The 18641-nt window shown below is 35.2% G+C and overlaps 1 protein-coding gene across 1 annotated transcript; it reads left to right on the forward strand.

Annotated features, from left to right (window-relative positions):
* The first annotated feature begins 9963 nt into the window (after nucleotides 1–9963).
* LOC103680619 (olfactory receptor 14A2-like) lies at nucleotides 9964–10947 on the forward strand. Its single transcript, XM_008710117.2, has one exon. The coding sequence runs from the start codon at nucleotides 10003–10005 to the stop codon at nucleotides 10945–10947; it is 945 nt and encodes a 314-aa protein (XP_008708339.2). The 5' UTR covers nucleotides 9964–10002.
* The last annotated feature ends 7694 nt before the right edge of the window (nucleotides 10948–18641 follow it).

The raw sequence follows: 18641 nt of genomic DNA on the forward strand, positions 1-18641 counted from the left end.
TTCTTTTCTATCATCTTATCCTCTAACTCATTAATTCGTTCTTCTGCCTCATTTACCCTGGCCTTCAAAGCATCCAGTTTAGACTGCACTTGATTTGTAGCACTCTTAATTTCTGCCAGATTCGTTCTCATTTCAGCCCTTAGAGATTCTATATTTTTGTTCATATTTTTCTCAAGCCTACACAGCATCTTGTCCATTGTTACTCTGAACTCCATTTCTGACAATTTGATTATATCCATATCCATTAGTTCTGTGGCAGAGGCCGCAGTCTCTGTTCCTTTCCTTTGTTTGGGGGTTCCTCCTCATTGTCATTCTGATGAGGTGTGGTTGTGGGGATGTGCAGAAACCAAATTATTGACCAGGACCCAAGCAAGATGCACTTGTTTTATTGGGACCTTAGGGATGTGGGCTTCTTGTTTTTTCAGCCTGCCTTATGGAGGAGGGGACTGCATATTGCTTAGAGCATTGGGTGTTATATGCAAACAATGAATTATGGAACACTACATCAAAAACTAATGATGTACTGTATGATGAATAACATAACATAATAAAAAAAAATTTTAAAAATGAGTGCACTTGTGATGAGAACTGGGTGTTGTGTAGAAGTGTTGAATCACAATATTATACACCTGAAACTAATATAGCACTGTACGTTAACTAGCAGGAATTTAAATAAAAACCTAAAAAAAAAGAAAACATAACCTTAGTCTAATTTTCAGAAAACTTTCAGACAATTATGAATAGGCAACTTCCTGTAAAATACTTGACCTCAGAATTCTGACATCAAAAACAAGGAAAATGTACAGCCCCTGGGTAGCTCAGGTGACTTTCCAAAAACTAAGTTGATATGTCATAAAATGTATTAAACTTGCCAGTCATTTATTTTGCTGTGTACCCTGGTGCTTGTCCTACTAATATATTTACTAATCTGTTTTGAAGTATTTAAAATCCATTCAGCTTTGTATTTTAGAAATGAATATAAATAACTCAATGATGAGGTCTCTCAAACCTTGTATTCTAATCAAGGACTTCCCTGCATTTTCTTATATTTGAGTCATTGGATATTTTATTAGTAAAACTAATGCAATGTATTTTTGCTTTATGGTTGTTAAAATAAGTGATTAAAAACCTATATATGAGAGAATTTATTTTTTCCAGTAACTAACATACCATGTTTTCATTTGGAGAGTGGGTGGGATTAGGGTTCAATTAAAAACACTTAAAAATGAAACAAAACAAAAAACAAAAGCAAAAAAGGAAATATATCCAGAATTCTGTATAGGTGCTTCCAAAGAACCATGATACCTTTTCTTGGGAAAACTTCACAAATATTAAAATGAAAGTACTGTCCAGGGATGCCTGGGTGGCTCAGTCAGTTAAGTTGTCTGCCTTTAGCTCAGGTCATGATCTCAGAGTCCGGGGATCAAGCCCCACATCAGGCTCCCTGCTCAGAAAAGAGTCTGCTTCTCTCTCTCCCTCTGCCCCTCCCCGTGCTCATGCTTTCTATCTCACTCACTCTCTCTCTCAAATAAATAAATAAAATCTTAAAGCAAAAACAAAAACAACCAGTACTGTCTGCATAAGCATAATTTGATGACATATTTTCCCAGTTTTATTGAGTTCTGGTTGACAAAGAGTGTATGTATTTATGGTATATAATATGATGCTTTGATATCTGTATACATTGTGATCTGTTTATAAGGATCAAGCTAATTAGCATATCTACTACCTCACATAATTAACTTCTTAAAAAATATATCTTATGTATTTATTTGAGAGAGAAAGCATAAGAGAGAGAGCACACAAGCAAGGGAGAGGGGTAGAATCAGAGGAAGAAACAGGCTCCCTGCTTGATGTGAAACTCAATCCCAGGACCCTGGGATCATGACCTGAGCTGAAGGCAGACACTTACCAACTGAGCCACCCAGGCACTCCCATAGTTACCTTTTTGTATATGTTTGTGTGGCGAGGAAAATTGAGATCTGAACTCAGCAAATTTAAAGTATACAACACAGTATTTACTGTTCCAACCATACTGCCCATTAGATCATCACTATGGTTTCATGTTGTAACTGAGTTTCTTTTTTTTAAAATTTTTATTATATTATCTTAGTCACCATACAGTACATCCCTGGTTTTTGATGTAAAGTTCAATGACCCATTACTTGTGTATAACACCCAGTGCACTGTGCAATATGTGCCCTACTTAATACCCATCACCAGCCTATCCCATTCCCCCACGCCCTACACTCTGAAGCCCTCAGTTTGTTTCCCAGAGTCCATAGTCTCTCATGGTTCATTCCCCGTTCTGTTTACCATAACTGAAAGTTTCTACTCCTTTTCCCCAACAACCACCACTGATAACCATCATTCTATCTTCTGTTACTAGTTTAACTTTTTTTAAATTCCATGTGTAAGTAAGTTCATGCAGTATTTGCCTTTGTGTGTCCAACTTATTTCACTTAGCATAATGTCCTGTAGGTCTATCCATGTTGACACAAATGCCAGGACTTCTTTCTTTTTTATGACTGAACTTTCCATTGTATGTGTACACCACAAAATATTGATTTCATTTCATTTGGATATACATCCAAAAGTGGGATTGCTGCATGATAGGGCAGATCTATCCTTATTATTTTGAGGGATCTTTGTAGTGTTCTCCATAATAGTTGTACCAATCTCCACTCCTACAAGCAATGTACATGGGTTATTGAGAGTTTGACATACTCTCAATAACATTTGTAATTTTTCATCATAGACTTCCTAACAAGAGTGAAGTGATATCTGCTTGAAGTTTGGGTTACCGTTTTCCTAGTGATTAGTTAGGTTGAGTACCTTTTCATATGCCTATTTGCCATTTTGTCTTCCTTGGAAAAATGTCTATTCAAGTCCTTAGCTCATATTTTAATTATTATTTATTATTTTTTGCTACTAACTTGTATAAGTTCCTTTTATATTTTGGATATTAATGCTTTATGATATAAATGTTTTGCAAATATTCATTCTTATTGCATAGATTCTCTTTTCATTTGTGTATTGTTTCCTTTGCTGTGCAGAAATGTTTCAGCTTAATGTAATCCTAAGAAATCATGAGAATAGTATTGAGTTTTCCTCTTTTTTAGAGGAGTTTTACAGTTTGAAGTCTTACATTTAACTCTAATGCATTTTGAGGAAATTTTTGTGCATAATGTAATATAAAGCTCTAATATCATCTCACATCTGCTTATCTTGTTTTCAAAGCACCATTTATTGAAGAGACTATCTCTTTCCATTATGTATTGTTGGTGTCTTTGTAAAAGAAAAAAAAAGGACAGTAATAGACTTAGGTTTATTGTTAGGTTCTATTCCATTGGTCTTATTCTTTTATATAAGTACTATGCTGATGTCATTAATATAACTTTGTAATATAGTTTGAGATCAGGAGGTGTAACACTTCAAGCTTTGTTTTGTGAAAGTTTTCTTTAGTTAGTCAGAGTCTTTTGGGTTCCACAGAAATTTCAAGTTTATTTTTTCTGTTTTTTTAAAAATCTCATTAGAATCTCTATAAGTATTGCTTTGAATCTGTAGAGAATGTGAGGTATAATAGATATATTTTTTAAATATTTTATTTATTTATTTGACAGAGAGAAAGACAGCCAGCAAGAGAGGGAACACAAGCAGGGGGAGTGGGAGAGGAAGAAGCAGGCTCCCAGTGGAGCAGGGAACCCGATCCCCTGAGATCATGCCCTGAGCCAAAGGCAGACGCTTAATGACTGAGCAACCCAGGCGCCCCTATAATACATATTTTAATAATGTAAATTCTTCCAATCCATAAATATGGAGTATCTTTCCACTTATTTGTGTATTCTTCAATTCTTTTTAAATTAATGTTTCATAATTTTCAGTATACTGTGTTAACCTTCTGGGCAAATTATTCTTATGTATTTTAGTCATTTGATACCATTGAAAAAGGAAATTTTATTTCTTTTTGGTTAGTATAAAATATAATTGATTGTTGTATATCATGCCTCTGTCTCTCTTTTGACACATCTGTCCTTCTGCACTGAAAGAAACAATCAATAAAACTAAAATGCAACCTACAGAATGGGAGAAGATATTTGCAAATAGCATGTCCAATAAGGGTTAGTATCAATTAACTTATAAAATGGAACACCTTCCAAAAAATACAATTAAAAATGGGTAGAAGACATGAACAGACAATATCTTCTTTAGAGAAAGAAGATATACTGCAGACACATGTAAAGATGTTCAGTATCACTGATCATCAGATAAATAAATCAAAGCCAAAGTGAGATATTACCTCACACCTGTGTGAAAGACAAAAATCAAAATTACAAGAAACAAAAAGTATTGGCAAGAATGTGGAGAAAAAGGAACTCTCCTGCCCTGTTGGTGGGAATGTGAACAGGTGCAACCACTGTGGAAAATAGTATGGAGGTTCCTCAAAAAGCGGTGTTCCCTTAAAAATAGGGGCGCTTGGGTGGCTCAATCAGTTAAGCATCAGAATCTTGATCTCAACTCAGGTATTGATCTCAGGGTCATGAGTTCAATACCCCAGGGCTCCACACTGGCTGTGGAGCTTACTTTAAAAAAATGCTAAAAATAGAACTACTTTATGATCCATAATTGTACTGCTGAGTAGTTACCCTCCCCCCCAAAAAAAACCCTAATTCAAATAGACACATTTATCCCTATGTTTATTGCCGCATTATTTACAATTGCAAATTTGGAAGCAGCCGAAATGCCCATGGATAGATGAATGGATAAAGAAGAGGTGATTTATGTATACAATGGGATATTATTTAACCATAAACAGAATGAAATCTTACCATTTGCAATTACATGGATGGAGCTGGAAAGTAAAATGCTAAGTGAAATAAGCCACTCAAGGAAGGACAAATACTATATAATCTCGATCATATGTGGAATTTAAGAAATGAAACAAATAAGGAAAATAAAATAAAAGAGACACAAACCAAGAAATAGACTCCTTATTACAGAGAACAATTTGATGGTTACCAGAAGGGAGGTGAGAAGGGGATGGGTGAAATAGGTTTGTGAGGATTAAAGAGAACACTTATGATAACAACCAGTAGTGTATAGAATGTTGAATAACTATATTGTACACTAGAAACTAATAGAACACTGTATGTTAACTATACTGGAATTAAAATTAAAAACTTAAAGAATTCAGAATTGGGGTAAAGTTTGTTTGATGGTCCTTGCAATATCCTTGCAACTATTTTATAAGTTTGAACTCAGTTTACAAATTAGATATATTTGAGTAAAAAAAGACCAAAACTAATAAACCATGTATTTATTACAATAATTTCAAAATGTATTCTCCTTTTTTTTCAAAATTTACTTTCATGTCATATTTATTTATTTTTTAAAGATTTTATTTATTTATTTGACAGAGGGAGAGACAGCCAGCGAGAGAGGGAACACAAGCAGGGTGAGTGGGAGAGGAAGAAGCAGGCTTCCAGCAGAGCAGGGAGCCCAATGCGGGTCTCAATCACAGGACCCTGGGATCATGCCCTGAGCCGAAGGCAGACACTTAATGCCTGAGCCACTCAGGCGCCCCTTCATGTCATATTTAATATCAAGTTAATATGCTTATAATTTAATGAAGTAAGTACAATATTAATTCAAAGTTTTGAGACTTCTTTATCCCTATATACTAAAATTGTATATTTCTTAACACAAACTGCCTAATTTTTATTTTGAATTTTGCTTTTTTTGGCAAAAATAAAAATAAATTTGGACCATGAATTTTATTTTTTCATGAATATGAAAAAGTCAACATTTAGAAAATAACAATATATAATTATGTCAAGCTGAGTAAACAATGGTTAAAACATTATCAAATTATCTACACTTCATTATGCTATTAATTTTCTATGTAAAAGATTAAATTTTATTAATTAAAATATTTTCTTGGAATTATGTAGTACATAAATGACATTTTGCTAATTGTATCTCTAGTAGCCAAAATTATTTTGAAGGGAACTAGCTAAAAGTGTTTAATGGTAGTAATATCTACTACATGCCAAATCAAACACACACAAAACAGTGTCATTTCCAAATTCTTATAACTACATCTTTAAAAATTATTTGTTTTATAACTCTACAATGATGGTTCTTAACAGATGATCAAAAATTTATTTGCTCTGTTAGTTGGCAGCTTATACGAAAGATTATCAAAGCAAAATGCACATCTGATTCACCAAGTGAATTGACTAAATGAACATCCTTGAACTACAGAGACTTACCAAGTCTGTAATTAGCAATATTTGACAGAAATCATCATGTTTAGCCAAGCTCTCAAGTTATTAGTAGTGATTATAAAGTGATAATCACAAGCTTATAATTTATTACTAACGGAGTTAAGGAAATATTTAAGTACTTTATTATTATTCTAGTAGGACTCTGAATCACATCCTCTATGAGGTATTACCCAAAGTTTTCTGGGAATTGAACAAGTCTGCTTATAGTAAATACCAGTGATTACAATCCAAAAGGCCTTAAGAGATACTCAATAAGGCTTTTCAGAAAACATTTAAGAGTTTTTTTTTTCTTTTGGGAATTCAAAGATATTAGTCAGATACCTTAAAAATAATTTGTTGTGGAGACTGACTACAGAAGGATTCAAATGATGTCAAATTTGAAATAAAGGGCAAATGACTTTCCTGATTGTGTTTAATATTCATCCTTCCATGTTAAGGAAGTGTTACATCTTAGAAATAATTTAGTCTTTCAACAGAAGACTAGAAAAACAATTATGCTATAATGACAGAGAATTTCCAAAGGAAGATATAATTTTGTGGTAATTTCTGGCAATCAACTGGTAAGTTAAACTCTTTTTGTTGGGGAAAAAGAATTTCAACTCTCAGATATTAGAATTATCTATAAGCAATTCTTTGTTCAGACAGTTGAAGAATTAGAATTATTTTAAGGTGTGAATTTCAAGTTTCTGTTGGTAAAATGTTAAATAGTTTCTGCTCCAAAATAAAGACACAAAATTACCAATACTGTAGGTACTAAAGAACTTTCGGGCAGACAGTAAAAACAATGAGATTCAACAGCCAATTTTTTCACACATCTTCCTCTTTTGGTCTATCATTGTGCATTCATTTCTCTAGACAAATAGAATAAGCTGACTAATGTCTTTAAAATTATTTTATTGCTCTTTATGTATTCTTCAAGTCCACCATATATGGCTTTTGCACATATGATCCAGATGTCCATCGCTTTTTCTTGTTTTAACTGTGATTCTTAATGTGTTCCTTTCACTGGGCTTTGTCCTATAGACTAGTCTTCACTGAGGCTTCATTTTAGCTGCTACCTAACCCAGAAGGGAATCCTTAACTCCCTCCATGCTTGAGCAGCACCTTGGATAATTTGTTAAGTAATACCTTTAAAAAAATTGTAATGGCACCCATCAACATCTATTTTTTTATTTATAGGTTTATGTATTCTTCATTTTCTGTCTCCTGTCATTGACAGAAAGTACCCAGAAAACAATTTCTCTCTCTCTAGCTTTTTTTTTCCATTAAGCTTGGTGTCTGGTATATATGAAACACTTCTTGATCTTTTCAATAAATAGTAAATAATTCTTTTTTTATATTATAATAATATTTTTATTATATTATGTTAGTCACCATACAGTACATCCCTGGTTTTTTTATGTAAAGTTCCATGATTCATTAGTTGCATATAACACCCAGTGCTCCATGCAATACCTGCCCTCCTTACTACCCATCACCAGCCTATCCCATTCCCCCACCCCCCTCCCCTCTGAAGCCCGCAGTTTGTTTCTCAGAGTCTATAGTCTCCCATGCTTCATTCCCCCTTCTGATTACCCCCCCTTATAATTCTGCAACAGTAACTAACAATCTATGGAAATATATTGAAGTTTGAGATAAATACATGAAAGTATTAAAAAGTAAAATATAAACAACATAAAATAAAGGAGAAAACATATGCAGCCAGACAGAATGGTTAAAACATTTTAAATTATGGTGACTTCCCAAAGAAACAGTCAAAAAAAAAAAAAAAACTAAGAGGGGGCGCCTGGGTGGTACAGCGGTTAAGCACCTGCCTTCGGCTCACGGCGTGATCCCGGCGTTATGGGATCGAGCCCCACATCAGGCTCTTCAGCTATGAGCCTGCTTCTTCCTCTCCCACTCCCCCTGCTTGTGTTCCATCTCTCACTGGCTGTCTCTATCTCTGTCAAATAAATAAATAAATAAAATATTAAAAAAAAAAAACTAAGAGGCAGCCCACGGAATGGGAGAATATATTTGCAAATAATACTACAGATAAAAGACTGGTATCCAAGATCTACAAAGAACTTCACAAACTCAATACATGGGAAACAAATAAACAAATCATAAAATGGGCAGAAGATATGAGCAGACACTTTTCCAATGAAGACATACAAATGGCTAACAGACACATGAAAAAATGTTGAAAATCGTTAGCCATCAGGGAAATTCAAATCAAAACCACACTAAGATACCACCTTATGCCAGTTAGAATGCCAGAAATGGACAAGGCAAGAAACAACAATTGCTGGAGAGGCTGTGGAGAAAGGGGATCATTCCTACATTGTTGGTGGGAATGCAAGTGGGTACAGCCACTCTGGAAAACAGTGTGGAGGTCCCTTCAAAAGTTAAAAATTGAGCTACCCTATGCTCCAGCCATTGCACTACTGGGTATTTACCCCAAAGATACAGACGTAGTGAAGAGAAGGGCCATATGCACCCCAATGTTCATAGCAGCATTGTCCACAATAGCTACATCGTGGAAGGAGCTGAGATGCCCTTCAACAGATGACTGGATTAAGAAGTTGTGGTCCATATATACAATGGAATATTACTCAGCTATCAAAAAGAACGATTTCTCAACATTTGCTGCAACATGTACGGCACTGGAGGAGATAATGCTAAGTGAAATAAGTCAAGCAGAGAAAGACAATTATCATATGTTTTATCTCATCTATGGAATATAAGAACTAGGATGATCTGTAGGGGAAGAAAGGGATAAGAAGGGGGAATGAAGCATGAGAGACTATGGACTCTGAGAAACAAACTGAGGGCTTCAGAGGGGAGGGGGGTGGGGGAATGGGATAGACTGGTGATGGGTAGTAAGGAGGGCACGTCTTGCATGGTGCACTGGGTGTTATATGCAACTAATGAATCATCGAACTTTACATCAGAACCCAGGGTAGTACTGTATGGTGACTATCATAATATAATTTTAAAATATTATTATAAAAAATTATGGTGACTTCTAAACCAGCTTTTTATTTAAAAATCAACCACTGGGAATGTGCCATAATAACCTGACTTTCTACATATGTATGTATTCAAAGGACATTAAGTTTTGCTAAATAATTAATTTATATCTTTCCCTTACATAAATGAAACATTCAACATATGTGATGCATGACCTCAAGAAAAACAGAATCTTTGCTTGTATTCCTTTGTTTATGTTTGTAAGATTAGATAGAAGTTATTTGCTTATGTTGGATCATTTAATATAGTCTAAATGTGAGGTCATGATAATTAATAGCAAATGAGAATTGATAATGCCCCTGTTAGATTATTAGGAATCCTAAAACTATAAAGATAGAACTTTGGGCTGTTCTTCAGAAAGCAAAATGATTTGTCATTATGCATGACACAGTAATAGTGTGATACAAATACCTAGTGTTTTAGAAAAACTTCCATATTTAGTCAAATTATATACACCTGGTAGCAAGTTAAGTTTGAAACTCAGAATCAGATGTAACTCGTATGAAAACTAATTGAGTTCACATATCACTTATGAAACTCTTTACCTTAAGAAAGATGGAATTTCTGCAGAAGTATTTAAGACATATACAATGGCTATTTTTCAATTAAACAATTGTGTATGTCAATATTATTCTTGTTAGATGTGTAAATTGATTTTTTTTGTATATTTCTTTGTGCTGACAGGCAGTGAAGAGACTCGAGCATGACCAATGTCACCTTGGTGGCAGGATTTTTCCTTGTGGGGTTTTCTGACATCCAAGAGCTTCAGATAGTATATGGGGTGCTCTTCCTGGTGATTTATCTGGCTATCCTAATGAGTAATCTTTTCATCATTACTCTCACTACCCTAGACCTGCAGTTACAAACACCAATGTACTTTTTCCTGAAGAACTTGTCTTTCCTGGATGTCTTCCTCGTGTCTGTCCCAATCCCCAATTTCATTGTCAACAGCCTAACCAACAGCAATTCCATTTCCACTTTAGGATGTGCCTTCCAGCTACTTTTAATGACTTCCTTCTCAGCGGGTGAGGTATTTGTCCCCACTGCCATGTCCTATGACCGCTATGTAGCCATATGTTGTCCCCTGCACTATGAGGTCATCATGAATGGTGGTGCCTGTGTACTGATGGCAGGTGTTTCCTGGGCTGTCGGGGGACTCTTTGGAGCTCTGTACACTGCTGGCACATTTTTTATGCCGTTCTGTGGCTCCAATGTGATCCCACAGTTTTTCTGTGATATTTCCTCATTGCTAAGGATTTCCTGTTCTGAAACACTCCTGGTAGTTTACACAAGTATTGGAATAGGCATGTGCTTATGCATGTCGTGTTTCATCTGCATTGTTATCTCTTATGTGTACATTTTCTCCACCGTCCTGAAGATTCCAACCACAAAATGCCAGTCAAAAGCTTTCTCCACATGTTTTCCCCATCTCATTGTTTTTACTCTTTTCATTATAACTGCTTGTTTTGTTTATCTCAAACCATCTTCAAATCCACCCGCAGTTATTGACAGGCTGCTTTCTGTAATCTACACTGTGGTACCTCCAGTACTCAACCCTGTAATCTACAGCCTGAGGAACAAGGACATGAAACGGGCTCTTATGAGATTGGTGCACAAAACCTGTGGCCAAGAGTCACATTCCATTTAAGACTGTCTAATGTCAGTTCTCTAGTGCCTTTCTGATCACAGTAGACTTTCTCATCAGTTACCTAATTCTACACTGCAAGACTTAAGATGAAAAAGGTAATTTGCTCACATACACCTAAGGAAATAAATGCTCAAGTGCTGAATTGACTGATTCCAAGGTTGGATAATAGCATTATACCCAGCTAACAGATAGGTGTCATGTTTCTCATTCAGAGATCTTCTATGACAAAGAATCTCTCCATTTGTGGTATAACTTTCTGGAAAAAATTGCTCCTGTCTTTCACAGCATTTGTAAATTTGGCCATTGAATAATTCATTTTCTCAATTTTATTCCCTTGACATTAAAATAAAAATGAGGCACTTCAACAGGTACATTACCATAAAGACCATGTGAGCTACCATGATAAAATTTACACAATACTTTCCCAAAGGATCGGACTGTCTAATGTTGAGGCAGAACAAAAAGCAAACAAGAATAATGTAGATTAAGGATCATTCCAGAGGTGTGTCTACATCTGTAAGCAATACTCAGGAAAGACACCTAAAACAGAGTCACAATCCTGGAGGGAGATGCATCCCAGCACAGTTCCTAAAAATAAGCAGTGGTCAACTGGGTAAATAGTATTTCCAGAGAGAAACTAGACAGATGTCTGGAAGTATAAGACATGAGTTTCTGTATGTCTACTTGTCCATAATGCAGAAAGATCTTTACCTCTCTTCGTGTCAGGGTAAAGTTCTTAAACTGAATAAAAAGAAGTTATTAAATATAATCGTAGCAATAGTTTCTCAGTGGGGGATGGACTTTCTTTTGGCTTATTCAGTAGTGCCTACAATATGATATTCTTATTACTTTGTATGTAATCTATGTAGAGTTTCTTTTTTTTAAAGATTTTATGTATATTTATTTGAAGGATAGAGTGCACAGAGAGGGAGTGAGAGTGAGAAGCGGACTCCCCACTGAGCAGATGGCCAGACGTAGGACTTGATCCCAGGACCCTGATATCATGACCTGAGCTGAAGGCAGATGCTTAACCGATTGAGCCAGTCAGGCACCCCTCTGCCTAGAGATTTTATATCTTATAAAATAACTGTCTTGATTTTACATTTGACATTATTCCATCATTTATTATTTAAGGAAAATAAGACATGCTTCTTAGATATTTTAAATCATGTTCCGCTCTTTTTAAATGTTAATACTCATGTTTTATTATCACTTCGATTAATATATAGTTGATATTGTTTCTCTGGCATGTATGATCTCATTTAATCATGCCCCAAATACCTTCTGACATGTTTGGACTTTTCCATGACAATATTGATTGTAAATATATACATATGTTTTATCTTATATGACAAAATATAACTCATATCTCTTATATGGAAAATTACCTTTTCCCACGGGATCCATGGAAAAGTCCCCATTTTTTTCTTTACCCTTAAGGAAAGAGATATGGTACACATAATTACATTTGTTTGATGTGTGTGTGTATAACCTGCCAGAGTTACCTGGGAAAATTTTTCAAAAAAAAAAAAAGATTCTTAGACTGCCCATGGTTAAATCTATATTGAAAAAAATGATATTGGCTTAAATATTTAAGAAATTGTATGCTTTATGGAAAAATCCCGAGAGATATTTTAGTTCCCTCACTATCTATAATGCATCTTTGTTACCAGAGAAAACACCAACTAAAAAGATATTTTTTCTTATTTTTTTAAAAGATTTTATTTATTTATTTGACAGAGAGAAACAATGAGAGAGGGAACACAAGTAAGGGGAGTGTGAGAGGGAGAAGCAGGCTTTCTGCTGAGCAGGGAGTCTGATGCAGGGCTTGATCCCAGGACCCTGGGATCATGACCTGAGCAGAAGGCAGATGCTTAATGGCTGAGCCACCCAGGTGCCCCAAGCTATTTTTTTTCTTTAGAACTGGCAGCTGGTAAAGATAGAAGGAATGATTGAAAAGTCATCATTTTTAATAATTTGTGTCACAAGTGATCTAAACAATAATTAATGGACACTAAAACCTGTAGGAGAAAATTTGTAAGAGAATGTGATATTCTCATAATGATGGGTGATGAGTTAGGTTGAATATTTCAGGCTGAAGGAATATGAGAATGACGTGCAGAAAAACTTTCCTATTTTCTATTGAAGCAGATGATAAAACCCTCATATGAGGGGTGCCTTCTCCATTCCCAGCACAAAGGAGCATCCATATCTCCAGAGATGAGGGGATGCAGAGAGCAATCTGAACAAATAAACCTTGCTATTTTCTCCAGTTTGCTACACTTAGCTCTGATTCTTTCTCCTATCATATCTTTCCTTGACTTTCTACTCTTCATCAAATCTAGCATCAAAACTCTCAGTTCCAACCACTTATTTGGAACTTTATTTCCTTTTGAAGGCTCCCATGTCACATAAAACTTACATTAAATAAATTTTTATATTTTTTCTTGTTATAGGGGTACCAGGCAAGAACTAAAAAGGTAGAAGGGAAATATATTTATTGCTCCCCTACAGTTATGACACCTGAAAAGTAATAATAGGGACACCACATCAACCCTGGAGCCCGCAGAAAGGATCCTGGAGAAACTGGCAGATGTTGACAAAAATTAAGATTTTCCATCAAAGTCAGCTCTCTGGAACTCTGTCTGTGGTGCCCAGTTGAGAGAGAGGAAAAACAAACAAACAAACAAACAAACAAACACACCTCTTGCTTATTGTTTCTTTTCCAAAGTCATAGTAGCAAGATTAAAAGATTTGCAAATGTTAGTTCTTTAGATTTTGACTCTACTTAAATCCTTTTGAGATACCTATTGGTTATTGAGCCTTTCTCTTCTAGGGATAAGTATTGTTTTCCTGTTGCTCATCTCTGTCCTGAGAACATGGCTTGGCTTTCTGCATGCCAAGGCATGCAAGTAGTTGGTTGTTACATGTGCAGGAAGCCAACTGTCAGGTTAGGAGCTAGTAAGATGGCAAGAAATTGATGTGTGTTGTACACCATGTTCAGCTAACATCCATTGGCCATTACCAGCTCTCAGATGAGATTGTCTAAATCTTTCTTTTGCCCATCTTTGGAAGTGGCTCAGGATCTTGAGAGGGCTGCATAGTTTGCACTGTCTTTTGAGACACCTCTTGAGTCCATGATTAAGTAATAAATAGCATATTAGTTTTGGTTTTGAATCCCTTTATAGGTATGTCTTTGGTTTAATATAAAAAGGGAAAAAAAGAAGGTGATTTTTTTAAAAGAGTTTAATACTTTTATAAATATTTGCTCTTTATTTTGGTTGAAAGTTAATAAGAGATTTGAAAGAATATTTTTATTTTGAGAATATTGTGGCCAGAAGCTGATATTGGAAGGTAACTGGAAAGTGGTATGCAGATGCTGAAAGGAGCTATTTTTAAGATTTCTCTCTTCTTCCAGTTTTATCCCGCTCTACCCATGGATAGTTCTACAATCACTTAAATCCCTTTTTTGAATCTCTGCTGATGATATGCCCTGTCAACTCTGACCATCTCCTCATTGTTGACATGGTATTATTGAGGATGATTTGGAATTCCATCTGCTTCTTTTCTAATTTGAGTCTGAAAATAAGTTATAAAATATATTAAAATATTAAATTAACTCTCCCCACTGGCTCACCTGATATTCTCCTTCCTCTGGCTTCCCCTCCTTTTTCCTCTGTTGCCACATAAAAAAGTTCACTCTGTTCCCTTGAATCCTTTGCTATATCCCCCATTGGGCCTCTACTTTCTCCATCCTTCAGTGCACCCCTACCTCATCATTTCCAACTCTATTTTCCTACAGTCATTTGAAATTTGGGCCCCTTGCCAAAGCCTTGCATCAGGGACTCTACAGTACTTGAAGAACACCAGAAAATGAGTACCTGAGGTTGAAAAGGAAAAAGGCTGATTAGTCTGTTAGTCATCTGGATGTTGTTGGAAAAATGTCTATTTATGTCTCTGCCCATTTCTTAACCAGATTACTTGTTTTTTTGTGTGTCGAGTTGGAACTTCTGTATAGGTTTTGCATATGAATTATTTATCAGATATGTCTTTTGAAAATATCTTCTCCCATTCTGTAGACTTCCTTTTAGTGTTTTGTTTTGTTTTGTTGTTTCCTTCACTGTGCAGAAGATTTTTATCTTGATGAAGTCCCAGAAGTTCATTTTTTTGTTTTGTTTTTATTTCCCTTGCTTCTGGAAATGTGTCTAGTAGAATCTACTGTAGCTGAGGTCAAAGCTGAGCTGTCTGTCTTCTCCTCTAGGATTTTGATGGTTTCCTGTCTCACATTTAGGTATTTCATCCATTTGAATTTATTTTTGTGTATGGTGTAAGAAAGTGATCCAGTTTCATTCTTCTGAATGTGGCTGTCCAGTTTTCCCAACACCATTTGTTGAAGAAAATGTCTTTTTCCATTGGATATTCTTTCCTGCTTTATTGAAGATTAGTTGGCCATAGAATTGAAGGTCCATTTCTGGGTTCTTTATTCTGTTCCACTGATCTATGTGTCTGTTTTTGTGCTAGTACCATACTGTCCTGATGATTACAGCTTTGTCATAGAGCTTCAAGTCCAGAATTGTGATGCCACCATCTTTGGATTTCTTTTTCAACATTCCTTTGGATATTCAGGGTCTTTTCTGGTTCCATACAAATTTTAAGATTCTTTGTTAAGCTCTGTGAAAAATACTGGTGTTACTTTGATATGGATTGAATTAAATGGGCACATTGCTTTGGGTAGTGAACATTAATACTAACAATGTCCTCCCAATCCATGAGCTTGGAAACTCTTTCCATTTCTTTGTGTCCTCTTCAATTTCTTTCATAAATGTTCTATAGTTTTCAGTTACCTCTTTGGTTAGGTTTATTTCTAGCTATATTATGTTTTTTGGTGAAATTAAAAATGGGATTGATTGCCCAATTTCTCTTTCTGCTACTTTATATTTGGTGTGGAGAAATGAAACAGATTTCTGTAAGTTGATTTTATATCCGGTGACTTTAATGAGTTCATGTACTAGTTCTAGATTTTTTTTGGTGGAGTCTTTTAGGTCTTTTATATAGCTTCTGAACTATGAAGAAAACAATCAACAAAACTAAAAGGCAACTTGTGGAATGAGAGAAGATATTTGGGAATGACATATCAGATAAATGACAGGTATCCAAGATCTATAAATAACGTATCAAAATCAACACTCCAAAACAACAAAAAAAATCCAGTTAAGAAATCAGCAATAGACATGAACAGACAATTCTCTAGAGAAGACATACAAATGGTTAGCAGACACATGAAAAAAAAAATGTTCAGCACCACTCATCATCAGGGAAATACAAACAAAAACCATGAGATACCACCTCATACCTGTCTAAATGGCTAAAATTAAAAACTCAGGAAATAACAGATATTGGCAAGGATGTAGAGAGAGGGAAACCATCTTACACTGTTGGTGGGAATGTAAACTGGTGCAGCCACTCTGAAATACAGTATGGAGGTTGTTTAAAAAGTTAAAAAGAGAACTATTTGATGACCCAGCAATTGCACTACTATGTATTTATCCAAAGGATACAAACATAGAAATTTGAAGGGACACATACACCCCATTGTTTATAGCAGCACTATCAACAATAGCCAAAATATGGAAAGAGCCCAGATGTCCATTGATGGATGAATGGATAAACTAGATTGTACTAAGCTAACAAGTAAGTTAGTCAGAGAAAGACAAATACCAAAAGATTTCACTCATATGTGGAATTTAAGAAACAAAACTGATGAACATAGGGAAGGGAAGGGAAAATAAAATAAGATAAAGACAGAGGCAAGCAAACCATAAGAGACTTTTAACTGTAGAGAACAAACTGGGAGTTGTAGGGGGGAGATGGGGGGGTGGGGTTATAGGGTGATGGGCATTAAGGAGGGCACTTGATGTAAAGAGCACAGGGTGTTACATGCAACTGAAGAATCACTAAATTCAATCCTATCCTGAAATTAATAATACACTATATGTTACCTTACTTGAATTTAAATAAAATCTTAAAAAAAATTTAGTCACGTTAGTGATAGAAGTACCATACATTTATCTTACTTTAATATTTATTTAGTAGCTACATGCCAATAATAAATTTCACAAATAAAAATATAATTAAAATTAAAAATAATAAAGTAATAGAAATGTGTCATACTTTCATTGTCTAGTTATTGTTAACATGTTTTATGCCACAAAAAGAACCAAATTTTCATCAAATGAACACTCCTCAGATATTTAACCATGTCTATTTTAAATCTTGTGTCATTCACAGGCAGTTATTATTATTTTTTTACTTTGATTTTCTCTGAAAGCTTTTTTAGTCAGCTATAGGCAAGAATGTTGCATGATGGCATAACTTGAATAACTTTGAGATCATGTTATTGGTCTGCATAAGAATTTCCAGAACTAATAAAGTTGATGAATTCATAAAACTCCTCAACCACAACTGTGCAGAACAGAAATTAATTACACTAAAGTGAATGAACTGGGGGCAGGTGTAAGATGGCAGAGTAGGGGGACACTAAGCTCATCTCATCTCACATTCACAACTAGATATCAATACATCCAAGGAAATAACCGGAGTGATCTGAAGACTGGCAGAACAAACTCCACAAGTAAATGTAGAAAAGAAGCTACAACTGAGAGGTTAGGAAGGGCAGAAACAGTGGTCAGGAGCTGCCCACAGGAGGAGGGAACTATGGTCATGGAGATGACAGCATCAGGAAGACCATACAGAGAAAACAAATCCCCATAATGTCTGGCTTTTAAAACCATAGGGACTGAATTCTGTGAGTTTGTATAAGCAGTGGAATTTAGAACCTGGAGCTTTAAAAATTAGCTGACTCAGCACTGGGTGAGCCAGGAAGGTGACTGATAGCCTGGCGCCCATCTTTAAAAAGGCAACAACCCTAGGAGAGGCAAAATAGAGGCAATGCCTTGTACAATGTAAGGGAGATCTGTTTATCCTGAAAGTGAGGGGATGGACAAACATTCATCACGCAAATGGATGTAAAAAAATGGCAGAGTAACAATACTTGTATCAAACAATAGACATTAAATCAGAGACTGTAACAAGATATAAAGAAGGATAATATATAATCATTAATGGAACTATCCAACAAGAGCATATAACAATTGTAAATATTTTGTGCCCAAGAAGGGAGCTTCCGGACACATAAAACAGATAATAACAAACATTAAGGGAGTAACCAATAGTAATAAAATAATGGTAGAGAACTTTAACACCACACTTATAGCAATACAACAGAGCATCCAAATAGAAAATCAACAAAGTAAAGTGGCTTTGAAGGACTCACTGGATCAGATGGATTTAACAGATGTATTCAGAACATTCCATTCTAAAACAGCAGAATATACATCCTTTTCAAGTGCACATGGAACACACACAGAAAAGCCTTGACATATTCAAAAAAATTGAAGTCATACTCATGCATCTTTTCTGACCATATCACTATGAAACTAGAACTCAAACAAGAAAAAACCTGGAAAGACCACAAATAAATTGAGATTAAATAATATCCTACTAAACAATGAATGGGTCAACCACAAACTCAAATAATAAATAAAAAATTACATGGGCATAAAAATGAAAACACAATGGTCCATAAACTTTGGGATGAAACAAAAAAGTTATAAAGGAAAGTATATAGCAATACA

This window comes from Ursus maritimus, unplaced genomic scaffold (genome assembly GCF_017311325.1).
Source record: "Ursus maritimus isolate PB19 unplaced genomic scaffold, ASM1731132v1 scaffold_5, whole genome shotgun sequence".
Classification (NCBI taxonomy): Eukaryota; Metazoa; Chordata; class Mammalia; order Carnivora; family Ursidae; genus Ursus; species Ursus maritimus.

Bases quoted from the DNA above. Each gene is read 5' to 3' on its own strand.
- LOC103680619 (XM_008710117.2), top strand. From the start codon at position 10,003: ATGACCAATGTCACCTTGGTGGCAGGATTTTTCCTTGTGGGGTTTTCT.